The 24,461-nt window shown below is 44.1% G+C and overlaps 1 protein-coding gene across 1 annotated transcript; it reads right to left on the bottom strand.

Annotated features, from left to right (window-relative positions):
- Positions 1 to 4,643: 4,643 nt before the first annotated feature.
- opn8c (opsin 8, group member c) lies at positions 4,644 to 14,604 on the bottom strand. Its single transcript, XM_079572348.1, has 4 exons — positions 14,429 to 14,604; positions 7,683 to 7,976; positions 6,530 to 6,858; positions 4,644 to 5,687 (listed from the first exon to the last, which is right to left on the bottom strand). Exons 1-4 carry the CDS (start codon positions 14,529 to 14,531, stop codon positions 5,229 to 5,231), a joined length of 1,185 nt encoding a protein of 394 aa, XP_079428474.1. The 5' UTR covers positions 14,532 to 14,604; the 3' UTR covers positions 4,644 to 5,228.
- Between the last annotated feature and the right edge of the window lie 9,857 nt (positions 14,605 to 24,461).

The raw sequence follows: 24,461 nt of genomic DNA, 5'->3' as shown, positions 1-24,461 counted from the left end.
TCCGGCGGCGGCCACCAACCACAGAACAGGATCTGACAGACACCTGTGCGTAATTGGCTCATGCGCAAAAGCTGCGTCTCAAACCCACCTCCACGCGCTCCTGCACAAGGGGGGGCTGGCGAAGGAAGTAGAGCAAGCTGAGCGACGGAAAGCGTTTTTTTGCCGCTTGGTGTGAGCCCGGCGTTAGACGGTACATCAACACAGGTGCACATAGAGTGGGAGGAAAAAAGGAAAAGAAGGAAGGAAGGAGACCCACGACCTGGGGGTTCCGGCGGCGGCTGGCAGAACAGATGGAGCTCGAGGGCACGGCCCGGTCCCTGCTGCTATGGCGAGGAAGCGCATGGCGGCTGCAGTAGAGGAGACACCCCGTTCCTCGACCCGTAGAGGAGGCGCGCTGGCCGCGGCGCGTTTACGCAGGTGCGTGGTCGAGGCGCAAGGACGCAGCTCCCTGGAGGAGGCATGGGACATGGCTGGCTGGAGGAGGCGCCGGGACGCAGCCCGCTAGAGGAGGCATGGGACATGGCTGGCTGGAGGAGGCGTCGGGACGGAGATATGGAGGTCGCCAACCAGAGACCAAGAACATGGATGGACCACTGGACTGACTGTTTTTAGTTGGTTTTAAGTTTTTATATTCGTCTTACATGGGCCCATTGTTTTATACCAAGTATTTAATAAATAACCTATTCATAGGGTGTGTTTTTTTAATCTCTGGTTTTAAATTGGTTACATTCACCTCTCAAACACGCGCCTGTGACATTTTATGGTTGGCAGTGGTGCAGCGCAGGGGCGGACTGGCCATAGGTCCATTCTGGAGGAGCACAGAAGGGCTGCTGCTACCCGGCCTTGCGATTGCACAGCGAAGCAGCAATTTTTTTTTTCAAAAAATCTCTATTCTATTTGTTTAACAGCTCTGTTGTTCATTGGTGACACAGCAATTGCGCAATGAAAATTAAGCCTATTATAAATTGATGTAAAAAATGTCTTTGTGGACGCGTACGTTTACACTAACTTGGGCCGGGCTGGTCCGAGTCCAGGGCCGTTTTTTAGTCCCAGTCCGCCCCTGGTGCAGCGAGTGACGTAACCTTGTCATTTCTCTGTGACGCCTGGCTCACACCTAGAACAGCGGAAGAGAGGAGAGCCGCGAGCTTCCATCCATTCCCTATGCTGCCTGGCGACCGGAAAGAAGCCTCCGGAAATCCACAGGAGAGCGGCGAAATACGGGCGGCCGGAGCGGAGACTAGCGTTAAAAAAATGTCAACGCTATGCAAATACAGAGCCATTTCCGGTGGCGGCCACCAACCACAGAACAGGATCTGACAGACACCTGTGCGTAATTGGCTCATGCGCAAAAGCTGCGTCTCAAACCCACCTCCACGCGCTCCTGCACAAGGGGGGCTGGCGAAGGAAGTAGAGCAAGCTGAGCGACGGAAAGCGTTTTTTTGCCGCTTGGTGTGAGCCCGGCGTGACGGTCGTGATTGGTTCGGCCTTAGCCGCCAATCAGCAACTTGTTTACCGTGTGTGGCCAGCAGTGGCGTGCACAGACATTTTGAGGGGCAGGTGCTCAACCAAGACAAAAGGGCACCTCCCGCGAAATAAAAGGAGTGATTTTTCTATAACTATTGACACTAACAGACCACTGATTAACACAGCAACAAAAAATGTCCAATTATGTGGACCTATTAATAAACTATAGAGGACGATGTAGGACTATCACAAGGCTCTGCACTTAAGATTAGCACAAATACAAATAAAATAGGCCAAATGGAAAGGTACTATAGCCTACACTTAAAACATCTGGTTTGTCAATATCATTCCTTTGTCCATGTCAAAAATATCTTAAATAACAATAATCCTCCCACAGATGCACAGTGTCCAGAACGCAGGCACCTCCTCACCTTCTCTCTCCTCCTCTCCCCTACCTCAGCGCACTCTGCTCTGGCCCTGGTCTACGCTCAGCCCTGACTTAGTCTGAATAATACAGCTCATTTTAAGATCATTTTATAGCGCGACAAAACAGAACCGCTAAAGTCACTGACTTGTTACCACTGACTTTGTCCGGATGGTCTCGACACGCGCGGCGGCGCTGACTTCCTCGCCCTGTCGGCCCTTTTGTTTCCTTTGGTTTCCTTTCCCCTTAATAATCCAGTCATGTCGCGCTGGCTCGTTCATAAAGTTATCGAATTTACTTTGGTTACTTTACTCCCGTGTCGTAGATGGGCTGTACCATCTTACGAGTAAACGCGGGGACACCAAAGCTGCCCTTCTGGGATCAGGAGCGTCGGCGCCGCCGCGGCTCGAGAGGCAGAGGAGGCATGAAGCGCCATTTGAAGTTGTTGCGCATTAAAACTGTATTTTCAGCACATGTTGGCTTAGCAGGGCAAACATCTAACAACAATAATGAAATATGAATGAAATAAGACTTAATATTGGGGAGAGAAAAAAGCAGGTCTGGAGAAGGGCACTTAAAGGGTACAGGGCAAAGGGGCAGGTGCTTGAGCACCACCTGGGCTCTATCTGTGCACGTCCCTGGTGGCCAGATCCAATTTCATTCATAGCCGCCGGTGGCTCCGCTCCGTGGTCGTCCCATTAGTCCAACGTCTCAATATTCCGAAAACGGGCCTGTTTTTTTCTGACTAAAGAGACGTCGGACTAGTGGCACCTCTGCTCAGTCGGACTAATGGGTTGTCAGACCAATGTCAGGGCGCCCTCCGCCCCTATGTCACTGTTGGGGAAAAGCTCCTGATTGTCGGCCGCACAGGAGGCACTGGACGTGTGTCAAAAGCTTCCCACACACAAAAGGAGACACAGGAGACGCGGGACGCACAGCGGGATCTCTGGATGCTCCCCGAGGCGCGTCCCCATGTATTTTGAATGTAAACGTTTGACGTAGCGTGACCAGATGTCCCACGTTGTGTGGGACGGCACAGCATTTTCAACTCAAATCCCGCATCACGCAAATTGGAGCCGTGTCCTGCATTCAACTCCGCTGCTGCACAAACGTTATTTCCTCAGACGTGGAGAGCGTGCTCAGCACTGTCTGTGCCATTTCTCCCCTCTCTCACGCACTGCCACAGCAGACTGTGACAGCCAATAGTGCCGCGTTTTGACGTGTTAGGTTGTCTCTGATTGGACACTCTACTGTAAAGCTGCCTCTCACTCGCTGGCGCTCCCGTGCAGAGTGCAGTCTATGCTGCAGACTTAAATGAGAACTCAGAGGGGAACATTACGTAAACGAAGGGGGGAACTTTGTTTGTCTGTGTTAACAAATATAATCTGGTGACGGTCTCCTTAGTTTAAAGTAGAAGGTTTAGAGCCTATTGTTTTGTTGTCACTGCAGTGACAGGAGCAACACAGACACATGAGCTCAATGACAGCGCTCAACACTTTGAAACAATTAAAAAAAAATCATATTTTACACTTTGCTGCAGACTGTTACTACATTGTTTGCCTGCACGGAATTATAAGCTATTATTTTTGCACATTGTTGTTTGCAAAGTGGGTATTTATTATTGGGAATCATCTAAAGTTATGATGTTTCAATTGAATGTAGTTTCACGTTTTTAAAAGTGTCCTGCTTTGCCCCTCTTAAAAATGCTTCATGGTCCACATTTGGCGGGTTATGAAATGGTCACCCTTTTTTGACACTTTTGACGTGTTGGGTGTGAACCCGCCATGACACACAGCAGCAACAAGTGTCACTGTCACTGAAAATAAATATTACACACTGGCTGGTGTATTTTGAGACAAACTTTATTTTGTTTATTGATTGATGATTTGCGGAAATTTGTCTTTGGCTCAATGCCCGCCGCTGCCACACATACAACCAGTTATATTCAAATTCAACAGCACATAAACAGTTCTAGATACAAGTAGTTGGTCAGTTACAGCCAGTACATCACAGTAGGGCTAATACAATTCATCACAGTTAAGATGACCTCTTCAACTGCTCTTTGCACTGTTGTTTAAATTAGACACAGAGTAGGGGAGAAATGAGAGCTCTGTAACATCTGCCTGATGACAGAATTGCATATTCACCGTTCAGAAAAATCAATGATTTTCTGAGCTTCGATGAGGACAGGACTAATCCCTCAGTTTGTGTTTTGCTCTGCACCATTAGACCATTAGACCGTACCGAGCAAGACTCTCTAGAATGTCATTGAAGAAGTGAGACATTTCTGTGCTCACACCAACCCACTAACCACTCTCCACTTTAAGCTGGAGTTGTTGCATATACTGTTGATCCATGTTGTCTTGCCCTGTTGCTGGGTGCAGTGATTCGAGTGTCCCTCAGCTGGTCTATCTCAACAGGAATTATGTTAATAATGCCAAGCATAACAGACAAATAAAATAAAGCAGTTTTCAGATTGGGAATCCCAAAGGGCTATCAAGCAAAGCTAGTTTGAAGAAGCAAAAACATATGATATAAATATAATAAATTACTCAGTTAACTTTGGTGAGCAGTTCTGTCATTGTAAAACTAAAAGGTCTGTTCCATGGGGCGAGGGAGAGTGCAGCTGAAAGTCTCAGCTCCAATTAATCAACTGAATGAACCGTCAGAGGATTTAGTGGGTAGGGAAAGAGACGAGGGAAGGGTTTTGGAGAGGGTCAAGGTGTTAGTCTTCTGTAGAGAGATTTTACAGATTAAGCTGCTCTTCTGTTGAACCCTTTCACACAGTGTTCAGGTGGAGATGCTCTTCTGTTGAACCCTTTCACACAGTGTTCAGATGGAGCTGTTCTTCTGTTGAACCCTTTCACATAGTGTTCAGATGGAGATGATCTTCTAAAGATGAACTCTTTCACACAGTGTTCAGATGGAGCTACTCTTCTGATAAACCCTTTCACACAGTGTTCAGATGGAGCTGTTCTTCTGTTGAACCCTTTCACACAGTGTTCAGATGGAGATGATCTTCTAAAGATTAACTCTTTCACACAGTGTTCAGATGGAGCTACTCTTCTGATAAACCCTTTCACACAGTGTTCAGATGGAGCTGTTCTTCTGTTGAACCCTTTCACACAGTGTTCAGATGGAGCTGTTCTGTTGAACCCTTTCACACAGAGTTCAGATGGAGCTGTTCTTCTGTTGAACCCTTTCACACAGTGTTCAGATGGAGATGATCTTCTGATGATGATCTCTTTCACACAGTGTTCAGATGGAGCTACTCTTCTGATAAACCCTTTCACACAGTGTTCAGATGGAGCTACTCTTCTGATGAACCCTTTCACGGTGTTCAGATGGAGCCTTGCGTCAGACTCTTGGCCTGCGCTCCTCTCAGCTCCGGGGTGTCTGCCAGGATAGAGCCCCAGCACACATTCACGCCCCTGTTGTCATTAGAGGGGCCCCTGCCTTTCACCTGGCCCCGCTCCTGCTTCTTCCCCCTGCACTCCTTCAGCTGGATGTGGATGGGATGTGGTCCTTGATGGCTGGGTGGCAGCTGCACTCCCACACGGTTCATCCCCAGAACGGGACACCGAGAGCCCAGGAGTCCCCGCAGCTCTCGCTGGAATGTCTTGTTGAAGTAGAAATAGATGAAGGGGTTATAGATGTGCGAGCTTTTGGCGAAGAGTGCAGGGAACACAAAGCCTTCTGGAGCCATGTAGCCGCTGTCTTTGTAGAAAATGAAGAGGAAGGAGACCACAGCGTACGGTGCCCAGGCGATGATGAAGCCCAGGCTGATGCAGAAGAACATCTGTGAGGAAAAAAACACATTTTACCAAAACTATTTGGGACAACATATATAGCTATATATATATCTACTTGACCTCATCCCCAGGTAAATAAGAAAATGTAGTTCACTGAGTCACCCAGAGACTGTATTGAAGCCCATTCTTTGTGCAGTGGCTGCACTGAAGAGGAGATGCAAAATGTTTCCAAGAACATGTTGGGCCCATGTCGGTAATTGTGAAGTGCACAACTACAGTAATGTAAATGACGGCTATGAGTGAATATTTATCAAAGAGTGGATCTGCTTCTGAGCAGTTCTACTCAAAGTGTGTTCACAGGAACCATGAAGTTGCCGACCACACCTTCACTGAACTGAAGGTACTTTGTTTGAGTTTTTCTCACTGCTGCGTACAGGGGGAGCTCCAGGCAAACGCTTCACCAGCTCTGGCCCCTGTGTTTCAGAGTCCCCTTATCCTTTTACATTTCATCATTATGTCATTAATAGTATAAAGTATAAATTAACTTAACTTAACTTGACTCAACCTTAAAATGTAAAATATCAATGCTGTGGGACCCAAAAGAATGTTTGTTGCCGCACAGCTCTAATAATGTCTTTGAAATACACACTTACAGAGTGAACCTTTGTTTTGTAACGCAATCACCATCACTTTCATCATTCAGCATATAATATGAAATATGAATTTACATAGTACAAATCAGTGTGACAAAGAAGATAATAAAAGACTTCTTTAAGTTGAAATAGAGGCAATAGTAGCACATAAATGCAATTAGATATTCATGTGAAACTGTACTTAGAGGAAATGCTTCCATGACCTGTAGTGTGGTGTGTGTGGCAGCAGCTCTCACCATGGTCAGCCGCTTCTCAGTGCGCCGCAGGTTGTTGGGGATGCCTCGGGCCGACAGGGAATAAGAGAAGCGGGACACTTTGTAGATGATGAGGCCCTGGGACAACACGATCAGCAGCACGGGCACCATCGTGAAGCAGGCAAAAGAGCAGATGACATAGAAGGCATCTTTCGCAGAGGTGTGGTAGCCCCTCCAGGCCACCGTACAAGACAAACCATAGGGCTCGGGCACGTACTCGCCCCACCCAAACAGAGGGAAGGACGACCACACCACTGCCACCAGCCACAGGGCAGCACAGGCCAGGCGGATGTTCACTCCCTCCAGCCACACTGTGGAGCAGGGACATATCAGACTCCAGCAGACTGGATTGAAAATCTGTGGAAAGATCTGAAAACTGCTGTTCACAAACGCTCTCCTTCTAAAGTGACAGAGCTTGAGTTGTTTTGTAAAGAGGAATGGGCTAAAATGTCAGTCTCTACATGTGCAAATCTTGTAGAGTCAAACCCCAAAAGACTTGTGCTGTTATTGCAGTAAAAGGGGGTTCCAGAAAGTATTCATTCATGCTGTATGAATACTTATGCACGCCCCACTTTTCACTTTTCTATTTTTTGAAAAATAACAGAATCATGTATCATTTAGCTTTCACTTCACAGTTGTCAAAAAATAAAATAAAATCTTGATGTTTAGGGTTGTAAACATGACAAAATGTGCAAAAGTTCAAGGTGTATGAATACTTTTGAGAGGCACTGTAGTTAACTTGAGTTTAATGTCAAGTTCTGAGATGAGACATAACTTTGTTAACCCTGAAGGCGTGGCCAATATAAAGACACAAAATATGAAACCAGTAGAAAAACTCAAATGTTTACAGATACCTAATTGTAAATAAGTAACATGAGAAAGTGCAGAATGTAGTGTGTGCTGTTCCCTCCAGGGTTGTCAGGGTTGTATCAACTGACAAGGATGTGGACAGGAAAATGCAGGTGGGGCTAGAAAATAAAAGCTTAAGCGACCACTGGGATAATCATTAACAAAGTGTCAACAAGCAATCATCCTACAACCCCGAATAATAAGACAAACACGTTTCTAGAGCTAAATGTCCAATTCCAAAGGCTGGTCTAAAGGGAAAAACTCCCGCGCTGAGATGAAGACCCACCGTCGAGCAGGCTGTAGCAGGTCTTGAGGTAGCGGATGACACTGATTGCGGTGATGGTGAACATTCCGCACAGGCCAAAGATGTAGCAGCCCAGTCCATAGTAGACACAGGTGAACCTCTGGCCCAGCCACATGTGCCTGAAGGACGAGGAGATGGACAGAGGGTAGAAGAGGACACAGCAGCAGAAGTCCACCACGGCCAGGTTCACACACAGCAGCTCAGAGCCCGCCAGCTTCTTCCTGCGGCGGTAACAGATGAGCAGGACCAGGCCGTTCCCCAGCACAGACAGGAGCACTGCAGGAGACAGGGTGGGGGGGTCAGCAGAAAGACAACTCCACTTAGGTCTCCTTAGGCCTCAAATCACATGAATTTCAGAACGATTTGTCGGGCTCTAAACTACAAGGTTAGTGGCATTCACAGGGACACAGGGGCGATTCTTTTTCCTCTGAAACTCCGCCCATTTCATTTTCAATTCTTATTCTGGTGCATCATAAAACAGGTGGGAAAAAAATACTTTAAACAAAACTCCTTTTAACCCCACAGATGCCCTCTGTGAGGAGTTTGCAGACCACTTCAGAGGAAAGATAGACACTATCAGATGTAATATTTTATCTACCCAAAGGAACACGGTTCTAAATACATCTGATGGTCTATTTGTTCCAGAGGAAACACTAGAAAGTTTTGTCGTGGTTAATAAGATAAGATAAGATAAGATAATCCTTTATTGATCTCACAAAGGAGAAATTCACTTGTTACAGTCGGCGTTCAAGAAGATCACTCAGAGTTAATAAAGTGCAGCTGATACAGAGATTATTGCACATGTTACTTCACAGTCTTATTGTACAGTCTGACAGCAGTGGGGATGAAGGCTTTGCGGTAGCGCTCCGTCCTGCACTGAGGGTGTCTCAGTCTGCCACTGAGAGAGCTGCACAGCTCTTCTACAGTCCCGTGCAGTGGGTGGGAGGTGTTGTCCATGATGGAGGTGAGCTTGGCTAACACCCTCCTGTCACTCACCTCCTCCACAGAGTCCAGGGGGCAGCCCAGGATGGAGCTGGCCCTCCTGACCAGCTTGTTCAGTCTGTTCTTGTCCCGCTCTGTCCTGCCCGGGGCCCAGCACACTGCAGCGTAGTGGAGAGCAGAGGCTACCACAGAGTCATAAAAAGTCCTGAGCAGAGGCCTGCTCACTCCGAAGGACCTCAGTCTCCTCAGAAGGTGGTGGCGACTTTGGCCCTTCTTGTACAGGGAGTTGGTGTTGTGGGACCAGTCCAGTTTATTGTTGAGGTGAACACCCAGGTACTTGAAACTGCTGAGATGCTGCTGAGATGCTTGAAAAAGCTTTCTCCTCAGTGAGGCCCACCACATGTCTTTTGGACCCGGTCCCAACCCCGTTTTTTAAAACATTTTATGGATCTTTTAGAGACGAGCTTCTAAACATGATGAATTGCTCTCTTCAGACGGGGGTCTTCCCGGCTGCGTTTAAAGGGGTGGTGGTGAGGCCCCTGTTGAAGACGAGCAATTTGGACTGTAAAGATTTTAACAATTTCAGGCCAGTATCCAACTTACCATTTTTAAGCAAAATCTTAGAAAAACTTGTCTTTATCCAACTTAATGATTTTATTACTGCACATAATGCCCATGAGAAATTCCAGTCTGGCTTTAGGGTAAACCACAGCACAGAGACCGCCCTCTTAAAGATTTTAAATGACTTTAGATTAGATTATGACTCACAGAAGGTCACAGTGTTGATTCTTCTGGATCTGAGCGCTGCCCTTGATACAGTCGACCACACTATTCTTTTAACTCGTTTAAAACACATGGGCCTCTCTGGTACTGTCCACAAATGGTTTACTTCCTACCTCACAGACAGGACGTTCATGGTAAGTGTGGATACTTGCTCCTCTAAGGTGCATGGAATTACAGGTGGTGTTCCCCAGGATTCAATTTTAGGCCCAGTGGTTTTTAATCTGTATATGCTCCCTCTTGGTGATGTCATCAGGAGACATGGAGTCAATTTTCACAGTTATGCTGATGATACACAGTATGACACCAGGCCAATAGATGCACTTTTTAACTGCATTTTAGATATCAAATTCTGGATGGCAGAAAACTTTCTCCAGCTTAACCAGGACAAAACTGAAATGTTAGTCATCGGCCCTGAGGCCCAGAGAGAGAGACTTTTACCCAAACTACAGTCACTGTCTTTTAATCCTTCCTCACAGGTGAAGAACCTGGGTGTGATCTTTGACTCTGAGCTGGCGTTTATTCCACACATTAAGAACAACACAAAGATTTTTACCATCTAAAGAACATAGCCAGTCCGCCCCATTCTCTCTCGGGCCAACACGGAGACGCTAATGCATGCTTTTATCACCAGTCGTATCAACTACTGTAATGTCCTGCTTTCTGGTCTTACCAAAAAGAGGATCTCAGGTCTACAACTTTTACAAAATTCAGCAGCTCGTGTCCTAACGAAGACCAAGAGGCGGGACCACATTACACCAGTTTTAGAATCGCTGCATTGGCTCCCGGTGGTTTCAGGATTGATTTCAAAGTTCTTTTAATGGTTTTTAAATGTCTTAATGGTCTTGGTCCTTCTTATCTTTCAGAACTGCTTTTAACTTACGAACCTTCACGGCCCCTTCGCTCCTCCGGCAGGGGTCTCCTAGTTATTCCTAAAGTCAACAAAAAGACTCATGGTGAGGCGTCTTTCCAATATTATGGCCCTCGCCTCTGGAACGACCTGCCGGAGGAGCTCAGGGCTGCAGAGAACGTTCATGTTTTTAAATTAGGGTTTAAAACATCGTTGAGAATAAGACTTTTGGGTTATTTTTATGATTGGTGATTATTGTGGAAAATAATTTGTTTCTTGCATTTCTTATTGCTGTATTGTAGGTCTTTTGTTGGGCATGGAATATTTCATAATTTATCGTTATTTTGCTATTCCTCCATCTCCTCTCGGCCTTCCTGCAATTTCTCTTAAGTTGTTTTAGCTCCCCGTTTCTCCAAGGGGGAAGGGGTTTAGGATTAATATTTTTAAGTTTGAATGGTGCAACTGTATCGAGGGCAGTGAGTAGTTTACTGTTAAAGTTGTCAACAATAAAATCACAGTTAGCAGGTAAAGTCACTGGAGGAATTTGTTGTAAAGCATCAATACATTTTGCAGCCACTTCAGGGGTGAAATTTACGTTTCCTCACAGTTTTTGCTTTGGACTTTCGCTGAATCAAACCGGTGACATTAGAAAACACGCAGTAATGGTCAGAGACAGCCAAGTCGACGACAGAGGACACAGGCCATACGTGATGACCAGGTCCAGACTGTGTCCTTTCTCGTGAGTTGGCTGCATGAAGTGTTGTGTGAAGTCCATAAAATTAAGAACATTCAGAAACTCGACTGAAATGGGGTCTAAGAGGTTGTCTATGTGTAGGTTAAAATCACCGGTTAGAATTATCATATTAAAAGAGCTATGTAAAATTGATAGAAACTCGAATTCATTAATAGAGAGGGGACACCTTTTGGGCGGTCTATAGATAGTGACGCATAAAATATTGATCAAATAAAATAGGTTTGGTGGCAAGAGCATTTATGCATATAGAGGCAGTCCCACCACCCCTTTTTCCATTTCTGGTTGAAAAGGCACCGCTAAAATTAGGTGGGGAGGCCTCGGCAAGAACGGCATTTGCATCCGCACCCAGCCAGGTTTCAGTTAAAAACAAACAATCAAAAGATTATTATCTAAAATCAAATCGTTTGCAATAAAGGACTTATTCGGCAGAGAGCGGACATTTAAAAGAGCCATGTTTACTGTGGTAGGGGGCTGAGTATTTAAGGAACTATGAGATGACAGTGCCTTGGTGAGAGGTCTGAGGCCATTAGTATTAACAGTGCGAGTGGTCTTACCTTTGGTGCGCTCTCTGCTGATAAAGACAGGAATATCCGTTATGGTGGGTGCGACAAAAGCAGGAATATCCGTTATGGTGGGTGTGGAGGGACACCTTCATGCTGCAGATTCTATTGTAAGTTGAATGTTCTGTGAAAACAGGTGGGATCCGGTGGCGTTGGGGTGTAGTCTGTCCTTTTTGAAAAGTCCAGGCCTGTTAAAAAATGTGAAGAAATTGTCCACGTATGGGATGTTATTCTTCGTGCAGTAGTTCTTTAAAAACAGATGGAGCAGCCTCGCTCTATAGCCTACTAAATTTTCCATCCCCAAAACGGGGGGCAGAGAATGAAACTATGCAAGTTTTGTCGTCGTTTTTGATTGAGTGACACGAAGTCCTGGTAGTTTTTCTGACTGCTGAAGTTTGAGGTCATTGGTACCGGCGTGGATCACTACTGTGGAGATTGAAGGATGATTTTGGAGGATGTGGGTGGCAGAAGGTGTGGCCGTTGATGACCCTCACATCGCGGACCATCGACGTACCGAGCACAAGCACTGATGGATTTGGCTTCACCACGGCCTCCTCCACAGCAGAGGCGCGCGGCTTGTAAAAACACTCTAGTTGAAGGTGTTGATGTTTTTTTTTTACAAAGAAATATCAATCTGTGCATTTTTTTTGGCTTCTTCCTGAGCCCTCAACGATGTCTGCGTGAACATAGAGAATAAGGCTGACAGGTTTTTATTTTGTTTAAATAAGTCAGACAGGTTCAGCCCTTATGACCAGATTTTGTGGAGGTCACTCGCGCTTAGAAAATGAAACCTTCATCTTTTATTCCGCTTTTCATTTCACCCTTTTTGCATCAAAAGAAAAGAAAAGTGCATAATGTCTGTTTGCTATGCTCCACTTTATTGAAAATGAAGAGTTACGAAACAAAGAGCGCTGGGCAAACTCCGCGACACAGAAACATGATGGGTGGTGGATGAGTTTTTTTTTTTTTTAAAGAACCTCATCCACAACTACAAAGCTGTTAAAGGGCTGAAACGACTAATCCATTAATCGACAACTAATCGATTATTGAAATAGTCGACAACTATTTTAGTAATCAATGAATCGTTTTCTGGGTCATACAGACTTAAATGGAGCAAAAATGACATGAAAAATGTAGTATTTTTGATGAAAACCTATTTTGTTTCTATAGTTAGGGCCTGTAGTGTTTTGTACATTGTACATTTCATGAGTAGAGCCTCCAACAAACATTTCCCTTTAGTTTACTCCATCCACACATCCTCAAGCAGCGCCACATAAGCTATATGTGATCAAAAATATTGAAAAAATACAATTTTCCTACGCCATTCACAGCAAAGCGATTCATCGATTAATCATGAAAATAATTGATAGATTAATCGATTACAAAATAATCGTAGTTGCAGCCCTAAATGGGACAATACACTTTATTAAGAACTGAGGTAGCCTATGTAAACTTAGCCTGGCCTTGGCCATCCGTAAACTCTGGTCAATTATTATTTCCCTACATGTACGTCTGCATCTGATCTCAGTGGCCGTGTCACATCGGTTGAATTTCAACCTATCATTCAGCGAGCGGGGAGGCGGTGCTTGTAGGTGACGGATTTTCTGGTTGTAGTTTGGCAATGGCGGCTGATACAAAAGTAATGGAAGCTCTTCAGTCTGTTCTGGCTCAGCTCCCAAATATCCATAAATTAAAATTGAATCCTTGAAATGCATAAGGAATGTCCCCTAGAGTTATGATAGTGTTATGATAGAGTTATGATTGTCATGGCAACCTCGCCTGGTGTCCATCTCTCCCTTTGTTTCCCCTCCCCTTGTGTGTGTCTCTCTGTTCCCTCCTACCTGGGCGTGGCGTCTGCAGAGCTCACCTGGCAGCAATCTCAATCAACCTCCCTGCCTGTTTAAGAAGAGCAGCTCTCCCGCCACTCCTCGCCAGTTTGTTCATCTACACTCACTGTTGGTGACAGCACTTGGCTCCAGTTGCGATTTTTGAATTTTTTGCTTAAACCTTCCTATTTCTGTCCAGATCTGCCTGCCTGCCTGCCTCTCAGCCCACCTGCCTGCACCTGCCGCGGTGTTCACTCCGTCTCCAAGTCAAATACTTTTTTTGGACAATAAATTGTTAACACTTCCCTGTTGTGTTCTGCTCTTGGGTTCAATCTAGAAGCGTGACAATGATAGCGTTATGATAGTGTTATGGTCGATTATGAAAGCTGCTTCACTCACTCGGGCGCATTACATACGTCACGACCAAACACTAGCCAAAATCAGATCCGATTGTTTCAAAGGAGTTCACCCCTCCCACCTGATATCGGAGCTCGTGAAGGTCCAGACCCTCTGTACAAAATGAGTATGAGGGTATGGTAAAACCAGACTAATGTAAACTGTTGTTCTTTTTTTTTTACAATAAATGTAAACTACTATGAGTGAAAAAAACAACCTTTTTGTGTTCATCACATTCTTTAAAAAAAAAAAAAAAAGTTTAAAAAATAATTACATTCTGCCAGGGTATGTAAACCTCTGAGCACAACAGTACATATATATGATTTGCCAAAAGTCAGTGTTTAGCTTATGTGCCGTAGTTTTAACAGTTTTTATTGTAGCTGCTAAAATATCTGTTGGATGACCACTTGTCCACATGATCAGACTTCTTGAAATAATGAGGAGAGCACCATTGAAACTGCTTTGAATATTGAGGCATTTGTTTTGAGGTTATTAAATATGGTGTAACATGTCTATAATATGAGATAATGATGATAAAAGCCGTCTTAAGTGTCCCAGCAGCACATTACCCGGATCCCCCGCAGCGCCTCCGCGTCAGAGCCTTTGGAAAGTGTACAAACCCACGGAGAGAATGGCGAGCCCCACGCAGATGTCCGCCCCGGGGGACAGCTTGGAGGTGAACGCCGAAGGCAGGCCGCTGTCTTCGGTGCAGTTCCCGCTCATGTCTCGCTCCCGGGTTCTCGGAGCCGCATCAGGGCCCCCCTCCCACACACACACACACACACACACACACACCCACAGCCGCAGCCGCAGACACGCGCGTCTCTGACTGCGAGGCGCGCGGGGCCAGCTTTTATGCACGAGGCCAGCGGGGATTGGACGGACGCAGACGCACAGATTACTGCTGCGCGCACGTGCCACATCAACGCAAAACCATACACTGGTCCAGTGCTTTAAGTGGACAAAAAGAAGTGTATTTTTTGCCAAGACCCCCCACACCCCACCCCCCTCAATATATTTATATTTTTCCTTATTTTCTTTATTATTTTTACAGCGTTATTACTGTATAATAACGTGGGACCGTATCATTTATATAATGTATTAACAATAATTAGTCAGGTCTGCTCAAATAAATAACTCATGATGAAAGCCCAATGCAAAGAAAACAAGCTTTGTGAACGTCAATCTGCATAATAAATATGCATAATAAAACAGTAATGAAAGCCCAGTCTTACCATTAGAAAACAGACTGTTTGAGCTGAACTCTTATAGGTGGATGTCTCTGAAGTTCTGTTACAGATATGATTCTGAAAGACTAAAGTCTGTGCTTTCCAAAGTGTCTAACAAACACTTCCATGTTCTGTGCTGCAGCTTGTCAGGCTCCGTTCTGTTTGCAGTCCGCCTCATCTCAGTCTGCAGAAGTTTGTTTCAATCCATATGTACCGCTTTGTTTTGTTTTTATCGCATCTACGAGGCCAAACGGGGCACATGGCTCTCGTGCTCGTCGCCACTTGTGAGAACCTCAATGACCGCGGCTCACGTGGGGTCAGCCAGCGCGGCCAGCCTTGTTCTTTACTCCTCTGAAGCAGGAGAGCAGAAGTGTTCATAGTGTTTTAACCGAGCAGCGATGTTTGCGATCCGCTTGTTTGTGTGGACGAGCATCACGTTAAGTTGTTTACAGCGGCTACAGCGACGCACCGCGCTCTTCACTCATACGACTCAAGGGTGTATGGGTAATGTAGTCTCTGCTCACGTTGGGACGAAGTAAGAAGCGTGCATTGTGAAGGGCGCTCTGAAAAGCGGCGGAGCAGCCCAAGGATTAAAACAGATGTGCAGATGAGCGCACCGGTACGCTAAAAGCACGTTCCTGGCGCACGGAGAGGTGGCGGTACGTTCAAGAGCTATTTTTGTAAGTGACGGTACTGAGTACCGGTGCGTAACTGCCCACTTAAAGCACTGCATATATACTGCATATATACTGCATATATACTGGACCTCATATATACTCATATAGTACTGGACCTCATATATACTGGACCTCATATACTGGACCTCATGTATACTGGACCTTATATACACTGGACCTCATATATACTGGATCTCATATACTGGACCTCATATAGGCTACTGGACCTTATATACACTGGACCTCATGTATACAGGACCTCATATATACTGGACCTCATATATACTGGACCTCATGTATACTGGACCTCATGTATACTGGACCTCATATACTGGACCTCATGTATACTGGACCTCATGTAAACTCATATAGTACTGGACCTCGTATATACTGGACCTTATATACACTGGACCTCATATATACTGGACCTTATATACACTGGACCTCATATATACTGGACCTTATATACACTGGACCTCATATATACTGGATCTCATATACTGGACCTCATATATACTGGACCTTATATACACTGGACCTCATGTATACAGGACCTCATATATACTGGATCTCATATATACTGGACCTTATATACACTGGACCTCATGTATACTGGACCTCATATATACTGGACCTCATGTATACTGGACCTCATATACTGGACCTCATATATACTGGATCTCATATACTGGACCTCATATACTGGACCTCATGTATACAGGACCTCATATATACTGGACCTCATGTATACTGGACCTCATATATACTGGACCTCATATATACTGGATCTCATATACTGGACCTCATATATACTGGACCTCATGTATAGCCTACTGGACCTCATATATACTGGACCTCATATATACTGGACCTCATGTATACTGGACCTCATGTATACTGGACCTCATATATACTGGACCTCATATATACTGGACCTCATGTATACTGGACCTCATATATACTGGACCTCATATATACTGGACCTCATGTATACTGGACCTCATGTATACTGGACCTCATATATACTGGACCTCATATATACTGGATCTCATATACTGGACCTCATATATACTGGACCTCATGTATACTGGACCTCATATATACTGGACCTCATATATACTGGACCTCATGTATACTGGACCTCATGTATACTGGACCTCATATATACTGGACCTCATATATACTGGACCTCATATATACTGGACCTCATATATACTGGACCTCATGTATACTGGACCTCATGTATACTGGACCTCATGTATACTGGACCTCATATATACTGGACCTCATATATACTGGACCTCATATATACTGGACCTCATGTATACTGGACCTCATATATACTAGACCTCATATATACTGGACCTCATGTATACTGGACCTCATACTGGACCTCATGTATACTGGACCTCATATATACTGGACCTCATGTATACTGGACCTCATATATACTGGACCTCATGTATACTGGACCTCATATATACTGGACCTCAGGTACCGTGTCAGGATCAAAGACTCGGATGTATCGTTTGTTTTTGCTCTTTTTCATATATTCTAAAATAATACATATAGGCTATAGTACATTATTATCTCTGTCCAAACTGGATGTAAAGCGCCTCTAACAGGCCACATGGACCAGAGCATCAGTGAGAAGAGTTTATTTGAGCAGGTCAGAGTTGCTGTTATTGACCTGACCTCAGGTCGTGGATTTATGAATGACTGACCGGGTGTAAAGTCCCTGCAGTGTCTGTTATTTAGGGCAGTGGTTACCAACCAAGGGTACAGGGACCCCTGGGGGTACTTGACATTATTACAGATTTAAAAAGAAAGTGAGAAGAATTTCAATATTCCTTTCAAAGGAAAGTAAGTTAATGATGTTTTCAGTAGGAGAGATCTTTACATGATTTGAACGGGACAGACAAATTGGCTGTAGAATAACCACGACTTAAAGTGAAATTTTGATCACAAAAATTATCGTCATAAAAAACAAACACATCTTTGTCTATTTTTCCCCCTCATGTTGGTTGGTCATTTTGTTCGGTGTAAAAGCAAGACTATATCTTGGTGTTTTCAAAGAAGAAACAATGGGATAAATTGACCCGGGGGCGTCTGCTCCAGAAGAAACAATGAATAACAAACTACAGAACATTTGAATGTATAATTGTATAGTTTTTACTTTGTTAATTTGTGGATCTATTTGTTTTTCCTGTAACACTTTATGATGTTTTGTGTCACTTTCACCTTTAAATTTGGTGGTTCATCTTAAAATGAACCACAAGACCACTTGTTTTTTGACGACCAACATCTTTAAAACCAAATATTCCAGACGATTTCTAAAGATGCAAACAACTAGAAAAACATCCCAAAATGTCAATAGTCACATTTTATATCTATTTCTGAGAGTATGGGAGAGCGGGCTATGGTTCGACCACTGAGAGACCAGATATGTGTCACATGACCAGTCCGCAGCCCCTCGCACTGATCACACACATACAGTCTATGGATCACACAGAACATCATCTCAGGTAAAACCATTCCTTTTTTCTCACACTTGACTTTGTGTTTTCGGTTTTTAAATGAGCTCATGAGGTCACAGACTCACACAGTATTAAAAAACAGCTTTAAAGACACAAAGTGCTGCAATTTCCTGTTTTAACTCACTCACTCACTCACTCACTCACTCACTCACTCACTCACTCACTCACTCACTCACTCACTCACTCACTCACTCACTCACTCACTCACTCACTCACTCACTCACTCACTCACTCACTCACTCACTCACTCACTCACTCACTCACACTAATAACTTTTTATTGTTTTGTGTCATATTTTATCATCATTACAAGTTTTGTTTCTCCTAATTTATGTCACGACTGAAACATTAATCAGAAACATTTCCACCAGTACTTTTCCCTTTTACTTGAGTATGTATTTGGGTCACTACTCTTTACTTGTACTCGAGTACTGCCTATTATAAATAAAGGCCCCCAGCCCACACTAACATACACCACTAGGGGGCGCCAACGTCCCATATGAAGTCCCCCTGTACATGACAGCACGTGCACAGTCTAATACCTCCTCTGCTACTATATGTAAACTATACTCAAGTACTGGCAGTGATTATGAACTTATGGGCAACACATTTATCTTTGTACCAAGAATTGAAAACACACTAAAATATGAATCTCTTCATGACATCACCAACACTTGGTAAGACGTTTCAAAGTAGATCCTTTAATTCCTTTTTCATGGCTCAATAAAACATTGAAATTGAATTGAAATATCAGAAGTGTTTGCACTCGTCAAAAACACGTGCTTGATGTTGGGGAGTTGGAAGGATGTGGCATGTCTGGATCTTAATCCCTCACAAACAAAGAGGTTTAGCTATTGTTTTGTTTGCCGTTGCTTTTATAAAACCTCTTCCATAGCCTTGTTTTGGCTCGAGCTCAATCTGAGATTATGACGTCAGATCAGGATCTCGATTCTAGAATGTGAACGGAACAGTAACATATGAGGCACACATTTTTTTTTGATACCAGTACTTCAACGATACTTGTTTTTCGATACCGATACCTGAACGACACGTTTTCTATACCTATACTACAATATTTGTCATCTGAACCAGAAAACAGAACAATAATGTGTGGAAGATCTGCACCTTTACATTAGGTTCATCTCCAATGTTAAGAAATGTGGGGAAAATAAGAAAAAAAATTGAAAGTGGGGCCAAAATAGGAAACAAAATGGGAATAAATTTGGCAAAATTTGGGGAAAAATATAGGGGGGAAAAAAGTCATGTATTTGACTTCCTTTAATGCTTTAAGTCACCTCCTAAGTTTTGATGCTGGACCAACAGCATCAAAACTTGGATCAAAAGAGAGATTTTTTTTCGGTTCCCACATTAATCTTTTTGATACCAGTATAACCTAAACTTTTTGTTCTGATACCAGGCTGGTATCTTTTAAAGGTACCCAGCTTTAAGACTGACTGAAACCAAACCGAGGACCAAATGGTGTAGAGACGCGTGTGTGTGTGTTCTTGTAATTACGACATTGTGAGGACCAGTTTGAGTATTTAACCAACAGAGTGAGGACATTTTTGTTAAGTTAGGACATTTTGGTCGGTTTAGATTAGGGTTAGGGATAGGATCAAGGTTAGGGTCTGGGTAATACACTATGTCTATGAGTGTCCTCACTAAGATAGCAGTACAAGATTGTGTGTGTGTGCTGGCTCCAAAAAGGAAGAAGAGAGAATCCCGGGCGTTTTAGAAACATGTTTATTATTATTTACAGTGCTCCATAACAAAAGCTCCCACACTCACAGCGGAATGACTGACACTAAGGCCTCACATGTGCACCACAGGACAGTGCTACAGTGTTGGAGCAGAAACCGGGACCCAGAGCGACCAGGAGAGACATGCTGCTGCAACCCTATTATACCAGCAAATACTTTGGACACAGGAGTGTTTTGATCATTTTTCCTAAAAGAACTTGGGGACAGGTGTGCAGGTGATGACGTGCTTGGTAGTGAAAACAATTAAAGTGCTGAAATTTTGACGATCAGGTGTAATCAGAGCATGTGCGTCCTGGACACCAGCCGCTACTGCAACACGAGCGCACGACGTCCTGTGGCAGTTCACTACAGTGGCATCCAGAAAAAAAACGTCTTGCATCGTTCCTGCTCCCAGATAAAGACAGGTTTAGGACAGACTAACAAAAATAAAAGGTAAGACGCCTAACGCTGCTTTGTCACACACTTTGAAAAAGGATTCAACCGAGTGGAAATTCCCTTTGAAGCATACAAATATACACGTGCACATCCATCATCCTTTTTATACAATCAATACTTAAGGAAAAATATATACTGCAAGTCTGTGGTCAACCATCGTGTTCACCCTTTAACAATCTTTTTATTCAGACAGAAAAATAGACTTTGAGAAATGATCCCACGAATACCCAGCATCCCACTTACAAACCGTGAAAGTCCGATGAAGGTTCAGGAGGGGATTTAGAACATGACGATATAACACTCTGTCAGTTTTCCCGCGGACTTATTCAAGATTTCTAAAGGAAATACCCGACACGGCATCCTTCAGAATCATAAAGAGAAGTGATGTGTCACAACGTTGAACATGTCATTGAACATATTTACAAAAATAATTTGCCAACGATGGACAAAAACACTTGCAAACAAAAAAAAAATTAAAATTTCAAATATATAATATCTGCGTGTGAAAATAGAGTTGATTTTGGACTGTCCCCTTTCCTCTCGAACATGAAGATGGTTCCAGTTGTCCAGAACACAGCGCCCCGCACTCAAAGCACAACTGAAGATGATGACGATGATGAAGTTAATTTGACCTTCCTCTTTTTTTTTTTATTACAATATTCACTCCACTTAACTCCTGCCTGAGCCCAGCGGCGGCACCAGACATTTGTCTTGGGGGGTTAGGGTCAGGAGGGGCTAAGGTCCTCCAGGGGAGTGCTCACAAAACATGACACAGTAATCACACACATTTGTCACTGCTATTGGCCGATCGAGCGCCAATAAAGGCTGATATCTCCGAGAGACCGAGAGTGATAGCCTTCTCATTAACGTTGGAAAGAGCGAAGTCAGGGCTTTAAAACGAGTCCTCCCACAATGCTCTAGGCCTCAGGGGAACGGAGAAACATCGCTATGAAAATTGGTTATACACAAGTGAATATGGACATGCTGCAAAGGGGTGGGCCATATCCTATCACGATACAATGTTTTGAGATCGTAATTTTTAATATTGTTGGGGACATGTAAACTGCTAGAGTAGATCATATTTGCAAGGAAGTGAGTATGCCATAAACAAACAAAAAGAATAAAATTAATCTTAGATACAGACGGCATCTCTGGAATCGCCCATATATGGTCATGTTTAAAAACAGTTGAGGGGGAAAACAATTTGGAGAAAACTTTCTCTAATAATTCAGAAACTACTTTAACAAATGAATTATGAATATGGTTTTCCACTAAATAAAGATACAAAGACATGGGGAGAGCAAAGTGGTTCAACAGCCCAAAAATACATAAATAAGGGAGAATCGGGCTAATGCTAACGCTAGCTAGCGCAAGCTACGACTGCTGTTTTTTCGCTTCTACTGAACAATCTGCTGTGAATAAACATCCATATGGACCTGGTTTAGACTTGACTTTATTTGTATGTGATAAATAAGTTTATACTGCGCAAGAAAGTAGTGTTTTCACCCTTGGCGAGGCCACGCCCCCTTCCATGACGCGATGCCGTCTGTATCTATAGGCGCAAGGCTGTTTTTTTGTTTGTTTGTATACTTTATTGTCCCCGTAGGGAAATTTGTCCTCTGCATTTAACCCATCCTTCGCAACCTGTAAGGAGCAGTGGTCGACGGCAGTGCCGCGCCCGGGGACCCATCTCCATGATGTGGAGCCAGGCTGATGGTCAGAATCACTTCCACACAGAAAGGCCCCGTCCTGGTGGGAATCGAACTCGGGACCTTCTAGCTGTGAAGCGGAGGCGCTAACCGCTGCACTACCGTGCCGCCTGGGATTTTTAAGTAATTTGTCCATTGTCAAATATATCGTTATCGTGATATTTCTTTTTTATATCGTGATATAGATTTTAAGCCATATCGCCCTGCCCTAATGCTGCATGTCATTTTGAAGTTAAGAACCTGGAGGATTCAATCGAGGTATTTTGGATCGCCATACAAAATGACAGAGCTAGCAACAGTATGCTAATGCTAACGGCGTCACGCTAATGCTAACGGCAACAAATCAAAGCTGGAACAGAAACTATGATTTTTACACCTGACACTTGGAAAAGTCTCGATCAAAAATATTGGTCGAAAATATCGGCTGAGCATATCGGCATCGGTCAATAAAAATCCCCCCAAATTGGCGTCGGCCTTAGAAAAACCCATATCGGTCGACCTCTAATCCCAGCACAGGACAGCCCACACAACTTCAGCTCATTGATCAAACACAGGGTCACACAGGCTCTCGCTCGCCCAGTTTGACGCCCTTGGATAATAGTAAAATGATTGTAAAATATAAAAAAAACTTTAAGTTGGTGGAAAACTGAACCACCCCCCAAAGTCGCGTCACTTCCTTGTTTCATTCAGTCGGAACACAACCACGTCAGTAAAAGAAAACAATTCTTAAGAAACATACAAGATTAAAAAAAAACTGAACATGGAATAGACCCTGAACATTCCCAGCCACCGCTTCCCCGAACTAAGCTGAGCTGCCTTCCTGCTCACCTGGAGCCACTGGCCAAACGAAAACAATGCGCTAAGAACGTTTCCCTTTGGTCGCGGGGAAGTTATGGAGTGAAGGAATAGTTGTGATTGCAGATTATTGGAATCGTTGTGGGAAAGTTGAGGGGTTTTGGCATGGCTGCATTCCCACCTGGGACGGGGCCTTTCTGTGGAGTTTGCATGTTCTCCTGTGTCTGCGTAGGTTTCCTCCGGGTACTCCGGTTTCCCCTACCACTAAAAACATGATGAATGAGAGTGTTTGAGAGTGCGACTGTGGGACAGCAGATGAGCAAAGCAGCCCATGGCAACAATCTGGTGTGTTGATTGACATGCACTGTCCCGCCTAAATAAACCAATAACAAAAAATAAAAACAAAAGCTGCAAAAGGTAATGGAGAAATGACTCAATTTGCCTTTTGAGTTGAGTTGGTATAAACAAATCTGTCAGTATTTTTGTACTTAAATAAAGAAAAAGCAAACAAATATCAATCTACTTGGAATAAAATGATTTTTTCTCCATTTTAAATCCACAGGCAGATTAGATTTTCTAATCACTGTGTAATAACACTTATTAAAAGTCACCACCTTGCACTGCTCAATTAAAAATGTCCAGCCCCTCCTTTGAATAAGCGGGACCCAGTGACCCTTCAAAGACAAATCCCTGGTTGAACCAATGTGTGCGCATCCCTGCCTTTGCCAGGCGAGCGAAGACATCCGCCAAAGCTTCACCGCGATACAGAACACGCAGCAGCCTCTCCCCAGGCCGGTGAGGACATGTCCCGAGAGTAACTAAAGGGAAGCGAGGGGAGAGGGGTAGGAGGGGCCCAGGAAGAAAAGCCAAGGTAGAATCAATATAGCAATTCATAACCAAAAAAAAAAAAAAAAAAGGAAGATACTGAAATGACCAAATAACCAAAAGGATGTAGACCCTCTTTAACAATTCAATCAAAATGTTGCAAAAAGCTGCTAAGACTAACGTACACGAGACGGTTTCGACTCCTCCTCCTGTATCTGGTCCCTTGTCCCTTAAGGTTGGCGGCATTACGAACAACAGTAGAAACATTTATATATATATATTTATATATATGTGTACAAGCGCTGGAAACCACTATCAAACCAGAAACCCCACATTGCTGATCTGTGTGACATCCAAAAATCTGTGTGTAGTAGAAGTGCTGGTGTTCACGAGGCGTGTCCACACTACGGCCCCCCCGGTACCCTGTGCTACTCCACCTGCATGTGTGATTGTTCCTGTGACGGTTTGGCATCTGTGCTAAAGGCTAATACATGAGCGCTCGCTTCCTGTTGCATTTCAATGCAACAGGAAGGCATGAGATGACAGCATGTAGAGCATGTAGCTATGTTTAAAGTCAGATTGGTACGCCGCTGTTACTGGGAAAGGGTGAAGGAGAGGAGGTGAAAGGAGAGCAGGTTTACAGATTGTTTTACTCATTTACTCATGTGTTTGACCCCCCCCCGCGGT

The sequence above is a fragment of the Gobius niger genome (genome assembly GCF_951799975.1).
Source record: "Gobius niger genome assembly, chromosome: 15".
NCBI lineage: Eukaryota > Metazoa > Chordata > Actinopteri > Gobiiformes > Gobiidae > Gobius > Gobius niger.
This window is presented reverse-complemented; position numbering and strand designations above follow the sequence as displayed.

Bases quoted from the DNA above. Each gene is read 5' to 3' on its own strand.
- opn8c (XM_079572348.1), bottom strand. From the start codon at position 14,531: ATGAGCGGGAACTGCACCGAAGACAGCGGCCTGCCTTCGGCGTTCACC. The intron at 7,977-14,428 runs GTTTGTACACTT...TGTCTCCTGCAG, and splicing joins GCTCGCCATTCTCTCCGTGG to TGCTCCTGTCTGTGCTGGGG. The intron at 5,688-6,529 runs GTGAGAGCTGCT...TTTTCCTCACAG, and splicing joins CTGAGAAGCGGCTGACCATG to ATGTTCTTCTGCATCAGCCT.